Source organism: Pagrus pagrus (assembly GCF_965226575.1).
Source record: "Pagrus pagrus genome assembly, chromosome: 14".
Lineage (NCBI taxonomy): Eukaryota > Metazoa > Chordata > Actinopteri > Spariformes > Sparidae > Pagrus > Pagrus pagrus.
The window spans coordinates 4,346,613-4,364,497 of record NC_140198.1 but is presented as its reverse complement, the minus strand read 5'-3'; the positions used below and the strand labels follow the sequence as shown (position 1 = coordinate 4,364,497).

The 17,885-nt window shown below is 39.6% G+C and overlaps 1 protein-coding gene across 3 annotated transcripts in view; it reads right to left on the bottom strand.

The window, feature by feature from the left end:
- The window catches only part of larp1 (La ribonucleoprotein 1, translational regulator), a 52,208-nt gene extending 47,261 nt beyond the window's left edge, over window positions 1-4,947 (bottom strand). For all 3 annotated transcript variants that reach the window (XM_084374331.1, XM_084374332.1, XM_084374333.1), the window contains exon 1: window positions 4,302-4,947. In XM_084374331.1, the coding sequence (XP_084230457.1) occupies window positions 4,302-4,692 (391 nt within the window). In that variant the 5' untranslated portion in view covers window positions 4,693-4,947. The remainder of the gene's footprint in view (window positions 1-4,301) is intronic.
- Between the last annotated feature and the right edge of the window lie 12,938 nt (window positions 4,948-17,885).

Genomic DNA, 17,885 nt, shown 5'->3' with positions numbered 1-17,885 from the left:
TGCATGTGCAACTGTCAACAGAGATTAGGACGAATTGAGATGTCTCACTCTGTTGTTTTCCCCTGTGTCGGTTTGTTTGTTGTTTGGTTTGGTTTGTCAGCAGGATTGCAGAAAAAATACACAACGGATTTTCATGAAACCTGGATGGGGGATGCGTCTCCGTAGATAAACCCCTTTAACTTTTGGTGTTGATCCACAAACTCTTTCTCATCTTCTTTAACATTGCGAGATTCCACACTTTAGTTATTTTCCCAGAGATAATGTACGGATCTAGATCGGGGGGAAAAATTAGATGTATTTAGGTCGTTGGTATCTATGAGTGAGAACAAAAGGGGATTGTTGGCGGAGGTATAACTCTGAGTGCCCTTCAGATTCAGGATGTTATTGAATAAGACTTTAAAAACAAGCTTTAATGTCTTCTGGATGTAGTCTGATGAGGTATAATATGATCTGCTGCTTTCTACGGTCTAATCCTTCCGACTCATTCGCTCTGACAAAAGAAGAAAAAAAAAACTGAAAGGTTAACGCATCTCCTGGCATTTGGGAAAGGAGTCCATCGCCTTTTTTATTTCTAAAAAAATGTTTGATTAACACCCTGAATGTGACCATAACTACTAGTTCACATTAAAACAAACCTCCACAGGGCAGTTCCTTCTACAGACCAGCCTTGTTTGTTGCATATCAGTCTTAATCTTGGTTTTAAGTGACAGTGACAAGAATGCAGCCACACACCCTGAAGACGAGACAACCACACTCACGTTTGCTGCTGATATCACCAACAGCCAAACATTACCGAGCCGTCTCTGTGAAGCTAAAGCAACTATTTTGACAGGTTATAGGATCATGCAGCATCACATAGTTTAAAAGGCTTTAGAGATCACTGGTTTGAAACTTCCTGCCTCACATTTTTTTCCACCAGGAGAGCACAAGAGTGTGTCAGAGGGTAAAATAATTTCTGATAATGACCGATGACCGTAGGGACAGTTTGGAGATTCAGCATCCGACATGAGGTCTGATTGGGAGGAAATTTATTTCACCTCTCATACAATCAAAGTGTTAAAATGCTAATGATGAGGCAGCTGACGATCAGTCTTCTATAAAACAAGTGGTGGGTGGTAATGATGATTCGACTACCGCCCACGACTGTCTGCCGATAATTTTCCAGATTTGTTTAGTCTATGATATTTCAAAAAACTGTGAAATTTCCCAGAGCCCCGAACGGCGTCTTCAAATTGCTTCTTTTGTCAAACCAGCAGCCGAAAACCCTTCATTAATCGTCAGAAGTGACAAAGAAAAGCAGCAAATCCTTACACTTAAGAAACTACAAACAGCAAACATGAGGCAGCATCAAATTTGCGGGGGTTAATAATTTTCTTTTCAATCGACGAATGATTGACCGTTTGTTGCAGCTCCAATGGTGATGACTTTTTAAGTTTTAGCCCATGTCATACATACATTAATACAGTATTTTCTATGTACTTTACTATGTTGTAAGTCAGTCCAGGTCTGGATTGGTTGCAGGACAAATGTCTCTTTGGGGAAGTAAAGTTAAAAAAAAGGTCAAAGTTCAGCACACTCTGCAGTGACAAAGAACAGCGAGCTGGTGACGTGCTCAAAGTTAAAATATGTCCAACAATCAACAGTGAACCCAGTCAGTGGTGGCACGCCTGAGGAGATTGTGAAAATGTGCTGCTCATTCTGAATCCAAATCCAGCCTCCCGTCTTGCCACAAATGTAAGTCACATACAGTAACGTGCTTCCAGTGCGATCCTAAAACAAACTGCCCGGGCCGTGGAAATACATGTTCTGCCTTTCAGCTGCCGTTCTGATCCAGAAAGAGGGAGTACAGGATCTTGTTCAAGGACACTGAAAGTACAAGTCACTAAAGTATAAAGCCCTTTACCTGTTGGAAAGACAACTTCTTAGTTTTTCAGTTCGTGAACAAACATTTTGCCCTTGGATGAGTTTCCTGCGGATGCCACCATCTTCAGAAAATAACTTTAAAATAAAAACAGGAAAACTTCTGTGTGTTGCTATATCTTAGGCCTCTTATCACACTAAAAGATCAATAAGTTATCCGCATGATGCAGTCACATAAACGCTTGTGTCCCTTCTGAAACACTGTATGGTTTTACCTCCTGACTTCATAGATATATAGATTTATTAATCCAGTCACAAACACGCAACCTGTGTCGACAACTTCTAAGTCGAAATAGCGTTGTATTTAAGGGGTCACAGGGGGCAACGAGGTTTAGAAACCACCCTCTCGTAACACACAATCGACAACCCGGCTTTTTGGTCTTTGAATGCAACATAAAATAGGGGCACGACTGCCTGGGCAGCTCAACCTCTGGCCCTCGGCCAGGTTTACTTGCTGATGTGACAGCTTTTGGAGAACGTCCATCCAGAGATCCAGGGTACAGGCTGTACTCTGAGGTCTACATTAGCTGCACATGCTTCAAAACCAGCTGGCATTTAAAGAAAGAAAAGAAGAAAAAAAAGACAACACACATCTCTGACAGGCTGTGGGGTCAGAAATATGATGACCCAACTGTATGGCTGCAAAACACAGCCAGTGTCACTGTCCAAGAGGAAGGAGGGGACAAAAAAAAACAGCACACATGGCTAAGGCAGGACACCACGTTGCTCTGACATGGAGCAGAGCAGGGAGATGTCTCCATGTGTACAACCACTAATCAATCCACATAATCGATTAATGTGGGTTTGAGTGCTTGAATTGACAGATCATAATGTAATCATTCAAATCTGCCCACTGTGAGATCATGCAGAAGCCATGATGACTCTCACACCAGCCTGCCTGTTAGCTTCCATGCTAACGATGACTAGCAGGGTGGGCAAGCAGACAGGAGGCTGAATTGGCCCTGACAACACGCACACGACGTGACAACACGTTTACAAACCACGAAACATCCAGATAACCTTAATACAACACATTATTAAACGATCTGCGGTGTGTGATCGGACGCAGCTAGCCGGCTAACTCGCTCGCTAGCTTGCTACCTAGCTAGCAGCGCCCATGCCTTTCTCTCGGGGAACACGTGGAGTGAACACGTGACGTCTCATAACAAAACCTGCTGCTTTTTTAAGCGCTTTAAACGACCGACTGCTTCACGCCGGGTCGCGTTTCAGTGTCGGGGATCGATATCGGGACGATTTAAAGGCTCGTTTCAAACGGTGTGCGACGAGGCGAGGCGAGACGAGGGGAGAGTAGCGAGCTGCGATGCTAAGCTAACATCTGAGTGGGAAGGGCTAGGGCTCGACGACGCGCTAGGCCAAAAGGGAGAGTCCGTGTGTGTGTGTGTGTGTGTGTGTGCTATTGTTAGCCGGCTAAGTGAGCAGCAGCTACACAGCCTGGCCAAGGCTCGTGGTTATGCTTTTAATTGATGCAACGCGAGACATGGGGCGGACGTCTCGTTAATCTGGTGGCTGTGCGCCGAAACCTGCCCCAAAACAGGCGTGTAAACAGTAGTAAAGCACCGGGTTTAAATATCTGGCAGGCGCAAGGGAGCGTGTGTGCATGTGTCAGCTAATGTTTGAGTGGCACACAAGGGAGGAAGAGCTGGATGATGATGGTGATGGTGATGATGAAGCAGCAGCAGGCTGTACATGAGGACATCTGAGCCACCATGACTAGTACTTGTCCTCTGCTGGCTTTTGCAGGTTGAAGCATGCAAAGTGACACTTGGGAAAACAAGCTGCTCCTTAAAATACCAGAAAAACACACCAAAACTTAATCCAGCAACATGAAAAAAACAGCCAGTCTGCACAACAACACCTGAAACTCTGCAGAGACGTCAGAAATTCACCATAAATAGACTCACAGGTGGAGTTAATGTAGCTCAATCTGTCCTGGGATGACACAAAAAGTCCATTTTAAACAAGCAATGATGACGTTTTTTAACTTTTTTTTTTAAAGGGTGTGATTCCTTGAGCAATCAGCCACCCTGATCTCCAAGAATAGCCTCCACAAGCAGGATGATGAAGAGGACGAGGAGGAGGAGGAGGAGGAGGAGTTGGGGGGTTTACTCCAAATATAACCAAGCTTGCAAAGGGAGCAACAAGAGGGCGACCACAGCCACAGACAGACCTGGAGCTTGTTTATCTCCTCTAAAATGGTTCAATACATGATACGTGAAGCCTTGTGACAGCTGCTCGGTCGACCTGTGTGAACACACCTGGACGAGACAGACAACACGCCAACAACACAACACTTGACAGCCAGTTAAAATAAATAAATAATTATAAAAAAAAAAAATCAACATGCAAGGGAGGGTACAAACCGTGGTGTGCTTGTCCATTCACGCTGACCACGGTCACCGCATTCATTTTCCTAGTCCACGGGTTCACCTTGGGCGGGGGAGCTTCAGTAAACTCCTTTCTGTTGCAGCCTTTATCGCCCTCCTCGCTCGGCTTGTCCTCGCCGTCGCTGCCCCCTTTGCTCCCGTCTGTCGCCTCTTTGGAGGTCCGCTCCTCCGTGCCGGGGGTCCCTCCCTGCCCGGGGCTGCTGCCGCCGCTGCTGCTCCCCTGGTCGGCGACACCCGTCTGCCGCTTGGCCCCGTCGCCCCGGCTGCCCTGCTCCTGTTCCTCCGGCTCACCGCGGATGACTTTGCCGTGCTCCTCCGCTTTGGCGAGCGGGTTGCCGGGCAGGAGAGTCTCCACCTGAGTGGCCATTTCCCACCACCGTCTTTCTTCCCCCCTCAGGATTACCAGTCCTCCCCCCCCCCGGCCCGGATTCGCCTTCAATTTCAAGAAAATGTGAAGTTGTTCCGCGGAGTCTGCCGCTCCTCTGTCGCTCCTAGACCGCAAGAGCTTCGGTGTAAGACGCAGACAGTCGGCGCCGCGTTAAAACATGTATAAAAATAAAGAAACGTGTCCGAGGGCCTCTCAGGATTACAACCTTAACTCCACCACTAGCAGCAATATGGATGATCCCCACCACGCGATACGGGGGTGCGCGCACGTACAACCGTAGAGGGGGAGTAGCCACGTACGGGCCCGGGAGCGCGCTCCCTTGGGTCAGGTCGAGATGCTGCGTTCAAGTGCCATCCTCGTCGTCGAGCCTTTCTCCGTTTCCAATTTCGGAAGTGATAAAGTGGCACTTTGGAGGGTGCGTTCAAGTGCTTGAGATGCATCAAGGATAGATTGTGTTTTTACCTATTAGCCTACCTATTTATTTATTTATTCTTAAATAATGGTTAAATAATGAAGCCAATGCTGGATTATTAGCTAAAGATTAAAGGAGAGGAGGTGGGATTAGATAAATTTACACTTATTCTCACTCCTTTTCAAACATGTCATTAGATATGCATGTTTTCATGTTCAAAATAAAGATTTCAATGTTTAATTTAGTGTTTAAAAGAGAAATAAATCAACAAATTGTGCTGCAGAATGTTTTTAATGCCACATTTTGTCATAAACTAACTGCCTTGATATAAACTGCAATAGAGTGGTGTACTTCCTAAAACACAGAAATCAGTTAGCGTTTTTGCACATCCGGTTCCCTCGTCTCAAAGCCTATGAGGTATTTGAATAGGTTTTTGGTTACATGTCTAAAATAAGGTCTGTGGTTACCACAGGCTTAAAATATTTACAAGACAGAAAATACATCATTAAACGTCCCACAGTTTAATTATAAAGTGCTTATGTACTGCAAACAAGTGGCTAAAGAAGACATTAAAATCCATCACCACTCAATATCCCATCATCTTAAAGACTATATAACAGAGTATAATCATAAATAAAGATGTTTCTCTTTGTCCTCTATCTTCAGATAACCAAAACTCTACAAGTTACGATTAAGTTTATCACGTCTTTAATGTGTGATTTGATTAGATTACATCTTATCTTGATTCATTTCTATAGCTGATCAAACACACAGAGGTTTACATATCACGGCCATCAGCCCATCACGGTAACACATGACAAGAAAGACTGTTCATCAGTCAGGATATCAAAATAGCCAGTTAGTTACACATTCATCATATTTGATGTCTGTTACATTTAATTTTACAACAAGTCACCAACGGTTGAGGAAGTTTTCTGAACCTTCACTGAAGTAAAAATGTAAAAATACTTCCTTAAAAGTAAAAGTCTTGATTTTAAAATCTTACTTCAGGAAATGCACAAAAGTGTTAACACCAAAATATAATTCATGCATCAAAAGTAAAGTTACTCAGTATAATATATTACTTGCTTATCAATATGGATGCACTGAGAAGTAAACAGTAACTCAATGTTTAAAAGCTTGTTTTATTATTTTGCATATGTATTATTATTATTATTATTATTATTATTATTATTATTATTATTATTAGTAGTAGTAGTAGTAGTAGTAGTGTAGTTTCATCTATAACGATGCATGATATCTAAATGTTTGTCTGTTTATTTGATATGAATGTGAAAGGTAACTAGTTAAAGTATAAAGTATCATAAAATGGAAATATAAAAGCTACAAGTAAAGTACAAGCACCTTAAAATTGTACCTACCAGTATGTACAGTAAGTTTTACCAGTCACACAAAACATTACAAAAAGTGTGCGACCTGTTTAATTTAATATAGTTTTTGAAGCCAGAACACCACATTTTTTGGATTAAATGTAATTAAAATCAATATTTATACAATTAATGTATTTTTTCAGGTGCAATGCGTGTAACATATTTAACATCAATGTCATTCATAAACTTACTTCCTCACTTACACTTCTTACTTGTTCAAATAATGAAAAATAAGATTTTTCCGATAACCGTGAACGCAGCGCGGAGCCCTGGATGACGTCGTCTCGCCCTCTCAAATCACCGTTAACTCATTAAACATCCACAAACAAACACAACGTCTGAGCTGAACGTGGCAGCTCATTGAACCTCGTGTTGGTGTTTCGACGTGTTTTGTGTCTCACTCGAGTGTTTTAATGTCCGAGTGTTTTGTACAAGTCTGTCAGAGAAAGTGGTAACAAAAAAACCCAAAAAAATGCACCTGAACGCGTCCTCGCTGATCCTACACGTGTCCACACACGGAGCTGCACGTGTGCGTTCACGCTCTGAGTTGTTTTTCAGGGAATTTGATAATTTTTTTTTCTTTTTCTGAAGCTTTATAACTTCACCGTGACAGACTGGGAATGTGTTGGTGTGTGTGTGTGTGTGTGTGTGTGTGTGTGTGTGTGTGTGTGTGTGTGCGTGTGTGTGTGTTGTGCGTGTGTTGTGTGTGTGTGTGTGTGTTGTGTTTGCAGGAACATTCAACATTAAATGGCCTTTTTAGTCAGTGCATTTCATTATATAATAGCCATAAAAGTTTGACTTACAAGTGTTAAAGAGACTAGTGTGTGTGCGTGTGTGTGTGTGTGCGTGTGTGTGAGAATGAAAGTGTGTTGATGGTTGAAAAAAACGAAAGTCGGTTCCTGTTGAATGAAAAACTAATGAAGCGTAAAGTTCCCACATGGCCTGTTCAACCACGTTTTGTTTTTGTCAGTGGTGCCAGAAGTACTCGGGTTGTTTACTTAAGTACAAGTAGAAATACTACAGTGTTGTATAAAGTACTCAAAGTCATACTCGAGTAAAAGTAAAGATATCGTGTCTTAAAGTATCTAATATTAACTGTACTCAAGTATCAGAAGTACGATGGGTCATCCAATTATCGACTTGGTTGATTATAAAATCTGATGTGCAGCATTTTTGTGATTATTTCTTATTATTATCAGTGTTTTTTTTTTATCAGATTGCTTAAAAAATAAAAAATAAATGTATAAATGAGCTAATTTGGCTCTGATGCAACAAGTAACTAGTAACTGAAGTTATCAAACAAGTTTAGTGGAGTAAAATTACAATATTTGGAAGTATAACGTAGCAGAAAATGGAAATACTCACTTCAAGTACTTTAAGTGCAGTACTTGAGTAAATGTACTTAGTTACATTCCATCACTGGAAATACCACAGTGTAAAAAAAAAAATCTGGCTGTCAAAGTCAAAATCATACTTTTAGGCCTACCAACAGTGAAAATACGCTAAATACGAAGCAGGTTTATTGTCACTTAAATTTCATGACAGTTGTGTAAATGTAACTATGATACAAACTGTATAAACTATAATAAATGATGTCCACAGAGGAAACTAAAGAACAGGTTTTAAGCCTCTACAGTCATTCATCATGTTAGCATGACATGTACAGTTACAGGGTTTGTGCTGCATGTTTGAACACAGGCCGTCATTTATGCTCCTGTCGGATGAGACAAGCCTGCGTCAGGATACAACTTTTTATATCATATGTTTCTTTTAATATGTTCATTCATCTGTTTAGTTGGTTGCTGTATTGATTGGTATGTCATTTTAAAAGCCCTCTTCACCCTAATCATTTTAATTCATGTAAAAAAACAGAGAGCTCATGTTTGTACACGCTCAGTAAATTCTTCTTACTGGCGTTTGACGAGTGCTGATCGGATGAGTGGATACTAGAAGAGCTGGTGTGGCCTCAGGGCGGCTTTTCAAAACTATCTGTGGATGTTAAAGCTGCTGGAAGTGATTTTTAAAACTAAAATAAGAGTTGAATAGCTCTTTATTCCATCAATAATCACTGTTGTAGAGTGATTAGTCATTAACACGTGTCTCTTCCCCTCTGCTCATGATGGGAAAGAGAAACTACATTTTTTGGTATCCCTGCCCACGTTATCCAATCAGGACAGAGAACGCCATAAGCGTTAGTGATGTTAACATTAGCTAGTGTTAGCAACATTAATGTTAGCTAGCCAGTGTTGGCAATGTCAACGTTAGCCAGCATTAGCAACATTACTGTTAGCTTCAAAGCGTTAGTGATGTGAACATTAGCCAGCGTTAGCAAAATCAACGTTTACTCGCAAGCAATAGCCATGTTAAAGTTAGCTCGTGTTAGCAACATTAATGTTATGAAATATTATATCATCGAATAAGTATTGTTTCACTAAACATCAAGGCACAAATATAACAACAATGTACGGCTATATTTAGACCAGGCGTTGGTAGGCCTACTTAAAAATATGTCTACTGTGAGTGCTTTTTTAACTGAATTATACGATTAGTAAATAGTGTAAAAACATGTAAATACAGGAACAGGAACCTGTGAGTACTAAAAAGTAAACAATGTGTCACTATCCTGACTCAAATATAAAGTCTGACATGCGAAAAATACACAACTTGTGACCTGAAGAGTCTGGACAAATAGCACAGGAGCTTCTCTGCAGTCAGAGTTTATGAACACAGCCTGCAGGATTCCTCGAGTGTTTTATGACTAAAGCCTGAAACATGCCATCAGGCAGTACTGACCGTGTTGCGTCCCAGGCATCCCACTGCACGCTGTAAATGGTTGCATTATCACGAAGGGTGCAGCATAAGCTGGTATTCCTCGGTGTTTGAATGACGGGCGTGTCGAGGGGCGTAGAGGACTCCTCATGGGATCACATCCACCACATACTCACACACACCCTGTACAACCTTTATCCTCATACCTGTGCTACTCTAGTGGGCGGGACCGTCTCCTGAGTGCAATAAGAAATAAGACCAGCTGTGTTTACTACTGGCACTCTGCCTGTACAACTGATGTCTATAAAAATGAAATGCTATTATTAAACCGACTGACAGGGTGGCCACACCAACAGAGATACTTGTGATTAAATGCTTTAACCTTTTAGTCACAATACAAACTTTAAAACCTGAATAAGAGAATTTGTTTAGACTTACATTTTTCACCTGAAATCGTTTTATTTTTTCATCTGCAAATCATCAAAATGTGTAAAAAGTAAATAATCAAATAAAATGTAATGCAGCAACATTATATCATTATAAACACCACAATCCCACATGAAGGAATTAAAACCCCCACCACTGACTGGGGTGTGTAAAACATGACTGAACCTGCAGCCCTCCTCTGGCTGTTACTCACATTTTAGTCACATGACATCCCTCCTCCAGGTGAGAAAAGCAAAGAGTCAAATGTTTTTCCTGCCTGGATACAATGAAACAAAACAGAAAGTTTGGGTGTGGAAATCAATGCCACATACTGTAGATGTTGGTAGACTTCAGCCTTTATCTTGAACATAGAAAAAACAACAAACAAGGTAACAGCAGCAGATATTGGAAGTCTGTTTCACCTGTACGGTTAGAGAAGAGTGCTTTGTGGCACCTTCAACCTCATCCAACAGTAATGCCATAGACCATATTCACACAGCGGCCATTATCCTCTGACATCAGGCTCGTGGGTGAAGCTTGAATGGTGGGATAATGTCATGCTGCTGTGTTCCAGGTTTCATGTCGTTACAAGGTAGAGAATCTGACAAATTGCTATCAATTAACCACTTCCCAAGTGATCAGCAAGTGAAAAGATGATGGATCGTGAAAATCTGGAGAAAACCTTCTGTTAGTAAGCAGCTAACGTTAGCTTTCGACAGATTCCTAGCTAACATCACAGTTTGATACACGTTACATGAAACAATAGAAAAGGAGTAAATCAATTCTAAAATATCTGAAACACTACATATTTGATAACCCATTAGCTAAAGTTAGCATTCATCCATTTCCTAGCTAACATAAATGTTCGATTATGTTGAGTGTGTTTCACTTCCAGGTTTAAATAAATGTGTCCAAGATGTGTGTGTGAGTTAATTCATGCCTTTCATATCATATTGTGTAACAAAATCAACGAGTAATTTTAGCTAGGAAGTGGTTGAATGCTAATGTCAGCTGTTGTCTAATAGAAGCTAACTGTACATATTGTTTTACCATTGATTTTCACTATCCATTGTTATTTTAGTTGCTGATCCATCAGGAGGCGATAATATGACAACAATCTATTAGGTTTTCTACTTTTATACGACCTGAAACCTGGAAATCAGGTGAATCCATGGATAGAGTTGTGTATCATCAGCATAGTGATAGAACAAGAAAAGATTGTGAGCTGATAACTGGACTAAGGGAGGTGGTGTTTACTGAGAAGAGAAGGGGACCATGCACAGATCCTTGAGGCATCCCAGTGAACATGAACGTAGGCTTTAACACCTCTTGTTATCAGACAACTTTGAACAACCACCATGTGAACAAGGACTCAAACCAACTCCTTTCCATCCGGCTCAGAGAGGGTGGATATGACGATCTGGAGAAGTCCTTCTCAGACATCATTCACACTTAACATCTCTCCAATATTTTATAAATTAAGACCAAACAAGAAACAATGACCAGCAATATTGTGCAGCATCAACAGGGTCCTGCCTTAAACGTGTAAAGACTATTATGGTTTAGTGTAAAGTATGTAATATTATCATTTCATTGTTATTCTATAACTATTTCCAGTTTTAGCAGCCAGGTTTCGACAGTGAACTGTTGTCACGGCGGGCTGTTTGTGTGTTTTTGGTAGCACATGAACAACAAGTCACGGCGCATCAGTGTCAGTCGAGCTGTAACAATACCTCCTAATCCCTCTGTTCTGCATCCATGTCAACGTGTCTCTCTGTTTTGTCCCTGCCAGGCTCTTGTATGGCCCTGTGCATAACAACATTGACACAACACACAGCTTAGAGACGTGTGCACACACACATAGTAACACCGCACTGGTTTCCTCATTGACGGAGCAATCTGACTCATTCTAACAACATATACGTAGCTCTCCTATATAGTTTGATTCATTTGTCGCTTGATTGAGGAATTGTTTGCATATTACTCTTCATGTGTAATATGTCGTGTGTTGTCATCGTGAGGTTGCCAGGCGACCAGCTGAGACTCCAGGAAGCTGCTGAAAGAGTCGAGAATCAAACTCCCTGTAAAACCACAGTGTGTTGTTTCTCACTTCAGTTTTTGTACAGATTAAACTAAAAACCTGTTAATTAGCAAGCTTTAGAGGTGCTGTTCGACAGATTTTTCACCTTTAGACAGAGCCAGGCTAGCTGTTTCCAGTCTTTCTGCTAAGCTAAGCTCACTTGCTGCTGGGTGAAGCTTCGTATATGAAAGTTGTAGTGAAATTCTCATGTAGCGCTCCACAAGAAAGCAAATAAGCTGAAACGCCTGAACTGTTCCTTTGAATTCAAATGACAACAGCCAGTGAACAGATTTTTGAGGAAAAATATCTCATTATAATGTTTTTAAAATTGGAGAAACATCTAAAGATGGTAAACAAGGTCACATCAGAGAGAAACTGAATACGTCTAACAGAAGGTGCTCTCTAGATGGCACTTAAAAACTTTTGCGACATCTGAGAAGCAAAAGAAAGAAGAAGCGTTGCATTTACAAGCTATGTGACGAATGATGATATTGTGAAATGCACGGTGTGAATGTGGTTGTTTACTGCAGTACGACCGCTTTATAAGTTTGCAGTATGATCGATCTCTTACACTAGAATCAAGGTGTCAAAACTTTTTCCTCTGGAGGCCAAAAAAGAAATGTAATGATGGACCACAGGCCGAAAGCAAACACTTATCATACCGTTCCCTTATCTGACTGACTTCCTATGCCATGCATTTCTCAGCCTGCTGCAACTAATGATTACTTTAATGATCGATTAATCGTTTAGTCTGTAAAATGTCAAAAAACTGACGTCTTCAAATCGCTTCTTTTGTCCAACCAACAGTCCGAAACCCAAACACTCCTTATTTACTCTCATAAATAACAAAGAAAAGCAGCAAATCCTCATAATTAAGAAGCTGGAAACCGGAAAGAAATGACTGAAATGATTAATTGATTTTCAAAACAGCAGGTGATTGATTTTGTTTTGATTAACTAATCAACTCATAAGCTCTGCTACTCTCTAATGGGCTCTACGGCCCACCGGGCTCAGATTATTACATATTTAAAGAGCATTTTTATACAACACACAAAAATAAAACACCGCAAACATTATTATAATTTATTTTATAACTTTCAGTGAGCAAAACAGGTGCGTGGGAGAAGACCGAGGGCCGACAAAATCAAAACAAAACGCTCCTGGTTACCTCGAGATCACTTGAGTTTATTTTTAATGATGACAACGTTTCGGTACAAAAGACCAACGTGACCTTATTAAAAAAGGTGAACAGTGTCTGGTGGGCCAAATAAAAGCTTATGGCCGGCCAGCTTTGGGCCGTGGGCAGCCTTATTCCTGAAGGAAAACACAGCCAATCATAGACTTAAGTGACTCGTGTGACCTCTGTTATTACCTGTATTGACACAGACATTAATGCGCTCTGTGTGAAGCCCTGCAGTAGCACAATAGTGGTTGCGGCCTGATGACAGACGACACATTGTCTGTTGTGCATCTGCCACTTGACTCATAGTCTCGGATGTTTGTTCGCACCACAGTTAGTTTGTTTTTGACAATAAAGCTCCCACAAACAGCTCCGACTGTGTGAGCGCCGAGGTGTTACACCCTGCTTTAAGTTGTCACACACACCCTCAGACCACATAATCTCCATACATACACACACCAAACCCCTCTGCATTCACAGCCACAGTCCCGCTGTAGGTACTGACATGTAGACACGCTCGCTCGCCCCCTCCTCCCACGCCGCCCGCCCATCGAGGCCCCTCACTGTAAACAGGCTGATATTTAGTTCAATGGCGACGACCTATTCATTGCGAGCGATGACACTGGTGACATGTAAAGCTCTCTGGCATTGTCCAGCTCTCTGGAGCTCTTTAGCAGTGTAATCACCAGTGAAATGGCAATGGGCCACTGGGATGAAAACACAAGTCAGCAGCTGGTCAGCAAATCACAGTTGAAAGCCGTTAAATGGTGGATTTGCCCCGTAAGCAAGACGAGCTCGGGGGGCCTTTGTGGACCCGGTTTGTGAGAGCACACAGTTGGAAGGAGAGACTTTTTTTTTCATAACTGTTGATATCAGTTTGATTCATAAGGCCTCTGAGTTGTGTATGTTACACAGTATATCATTAAAAATGTGCAGGAGTTTATTTTTAATTCAATACTTTACTTTAAATCTGTGATTCATCTCAGGCACAGACGTGTTGCAGAGCTGGTTAAAGGTGAATCGAGAAGCTCAGACGAGTAGATGAGTTTTCTGACGTATACATTTCAATTAAAGTGATTGGACATGAGCCGACTACCTGCCTCACTGAATGTTAAACAGTTTCAAGATGTGAGTCACGGCCCAGATCCTCCAGATTTACGATGGTATCGGTCAGAAGATGCTGACTAGAGTTATTTCCAAAAGTACTTCTTTCATCAGGCTTTCAGTCAGCTTTGCTACAACAATCATATGTTATATTTTTATATTTATTCTGCCAGTTAATGTAAATAATTTGGCCTTTTTTAAATAATATATGTGTCTTATCCTCATTTGTTTTTGTGATATATAGTTGATGACATGCTTTTAGGAGTATATATATAAGTAATATTATCAGTGGCAAAAGAATTACATGTTGAAAACTAAGATTTAGATTAATATATGTATATATATATATATATATATATATATATATATATATATATATATATATATATATATATATATATATATATATATGTATGTACTATTAAGGAAAGACAATGATGCTGAACTAAAACAAAGACATTTCACATTGTGATTATGATAATATACATCCTAATTCATTATTTAGTTAAAAAACTGAATCATTTAAAATGTATATTTAAATCTGAATATTCAGTGTTTTATTCACATCAGTTGCTGCATGATGACATCATCACTGGGTACAACATGTAGGAGTGGCCACATCGTGTCTTTAAAAAGACAAAAAAGACACAACTAATCATCAAGAATGAGTTTAAAAAGTTAACAATCAAACACATGATGGTTTTTATTAACAGTCAGAAGGAAAGTGTGTCTGTGTCCATGTGTTTCTGTGTCAGAGGAACTATGATGTAATGAACCCAGTGAGACGGCAATACGCCTCCATGTGGCAGCTCGACACGCCACCTAGTGGCTCTGATGGACACTGAGGTCTCCACACATCTCCACAGCACAATGACACATGTTTCAGTCATTTGTTCTTCTTCAGACTGACCTCTGGAGGACGCGACAGAAGAATAATTTGTTGTCTCCTGGTTCACAGCCTGTATGACAAGAACTGTGTCTTCTGTTCAAAGCTCTTTAAATACTTTTTACTTTTTAAGTCTAAAGGACATTTTACAGAAAAGTGTAGCTCTTAAATCATCATGTAATAATTCATCTTTCTCACCTCAATCACAAGAAAACAGTCTTTTCTCTTCAGGGAAGCAAATTAATCTTTTTCTATAGCTAAAGATGTTTTATTAAGACTCTCCAACTATCTTTGGTTCACTTCTGCTTTACATACAGTAAAGACACGACACTGTTTCTGCCTGTTCAACAGAAGCAGTGATGTGTTTAATTGTGTACTTTAATCTTTCTTGATCATTAGTTCTGTTTTTTCTTTGACATTATTTAACCACCGTTACATGTTGTACCCAGAAATGATGATGTCACTGTGGAAACAAAACATTGTTTTTTTGGTTTTATCAACTTATGTATCAAATATATATTTAAATGCTTCTGCTTTTTTACTTTTACTCAGTGATGATGAGACCGGCATCGCTGTCTTTCATAACATATATTTGTTTTCTTTTTCTTTTTTTTTAACCTAAATCTCAGTGTTTATTATATTGCAACTGATAGTATACCCTCCATCTTGTACTTGTTTCCAAGGGACAATATGTTTATAATTCAGTTTTGTAGCAAATATCCAAAGACCATCTTTTCTCTACATCAGGAACAAGAACTATATATATATATATATATATATATATATATATATATATATATATATATATATATATATATTAACTTTGAATTGTTGTTTTATTTTATGTTATATATTTTGGCAGTTTAGTTTAGTTTATTTTCTGATTTTTATATTTGGCTTGTTTTTCCTTGTCTTGTTTCCTTGATGCAAACCAATCGCCAGAATAAATATCGGCGAGTACGTTTCTGCAAACCACAGATCTGTCGAAACTTTAAATTTTTTATGATACAACTTTATTTCTTAAGGTTCAATTTTCAATTTTATCTCGTGTCAGTTTTGTGCTTATGCTCCGGTTAGGTTTAGGTACAAAAACCACTTGGTTAAGTTCAGGAAAAGATCATGTTTCGTCTCTAAAATAACTGTTTTGAACACAGCTGGAGACGTCCTGAGGGTCTCTTTCTGTTGTTTCACACTTTAAAATGTTGAAACACAGTCTCGAACTGTGCTCAGTGGTTTGGCAGCCTCCTCCTGTAACGCTACCACCATCCCCTCCTCCTCACAATATGAAAAACAGGTCACAAACATGTAACGTTGAACGTGATGCAGCATGTAGAAATATGAACCACAATCAACAGTTACAACTTCCAACAAAAACATCTTTATTGATTTATCTTTAACCAACAAAGTGATTCTTGTCAGCAGTCACATTTCCTTGCAGAACCTGTTGGTTTCTGACCTTGAACAAAAAGAGCGCTGATCTGTTTTTCGCCTCCGCTGCAACAGTTTGAGGCTCATTTCTTGTGGCTGTGACGGACGTAAAGTATTTGCTTCTGTGAGTTTTACAGTAACAGCCGCATGCACAGTCACGCCAAGTATGCTGATCAAAACGCTTTAAGCAATAGGCATCCTGAACACCCACACACACACACACCCACACACGCACGCACGCACGCACGCACGCACACACACACACACACACACACACACACACAGTGGTTCACCTATAACAGTTACTCACACACTGTTAGCACTTCATGTATCATACAGTATATCTGACACACATACAGGAGAGCTACATGATGGTTAGTTAGGAGGACGGAAACTGCCAAAATTAAACTAGTTAAATAAATGAATATACCAACAAATGCAAATCTATATACATAAAAATAAATAAAGGCATTTATTAATGTGTTAAATGTGACATAAATTTGCATTTCTGTTGTAATTTGCCTCTTTGTTCATTATCTAAGTGTTAATTTCTCTATTTATTTTCTGTTTTTATTTATATTTTAGGACAATTTTCCAGATATTACAGACAAAAATATATAAATACAATACACATGTTTATGAGATCGTTTTCACCACTACTTCTAGAAAGGTTTTCCGCCTTTTACTTAAAGGGTACAGAATATTTTTTTTTATTTCTACATTTATTTATTTATTTATTTATCTCTTTCTCTCTCTCTCTCTATGGGTATATTTATAAATTAATTAAATAAATAATTTATTTGGGCAGTTTAAGTCTGTTTTTGTTTACCTTTGCATTAATCACCCTATTTATTGACTTTATTTATTAATTTTTCATTTGTTTATTTGTTATTTTCTCTCTGTAAAAGAGGGGGCTGTATTTGAAAGTATGTCATGGCGTCTGGTTAATTGGCTCATTTCAAGTCACAAAAACTGAGAAGGCTCAGCTCTCATGTGCCTAACCTGAGACCAGCTGCTGGTGCTGCTGGTCCAACTCAACTCTCCGGACAATAAAAATACTTTGTAATGACCAGTTTGTGGCCTGCATGTTGTTCTCAGTTTAATTAGTTAGAAATGAGTTGGGTTGGAAAAAGTGACCCAGTCCCACAGCACTTTACCTCTACCTAGTGGCCACAGTGTAACCCCACTTCTTCTACTTCTTTAAAAAAAAAAAAGCTTTATTGACCAAGATATTTACAAACAACAAGGCACCAATAATGGTACAAAAAACAAAAAAACAAAAAACCCATTGGGCATGAGCTGAGTAGGAGAAAACACTATAAAGAAGATACAAATAAAACAAACAAAACCACATAATTAAACTATTAAAACTAGGCAAATTAATTAAAATATATGGATTACAAATAATATACAATATTTAAAATGGGAAATAAAATAAAATAAATAAATAAATCAGAAATTCAATACATAGGTGTCTTCCTATATGAAATTAAATG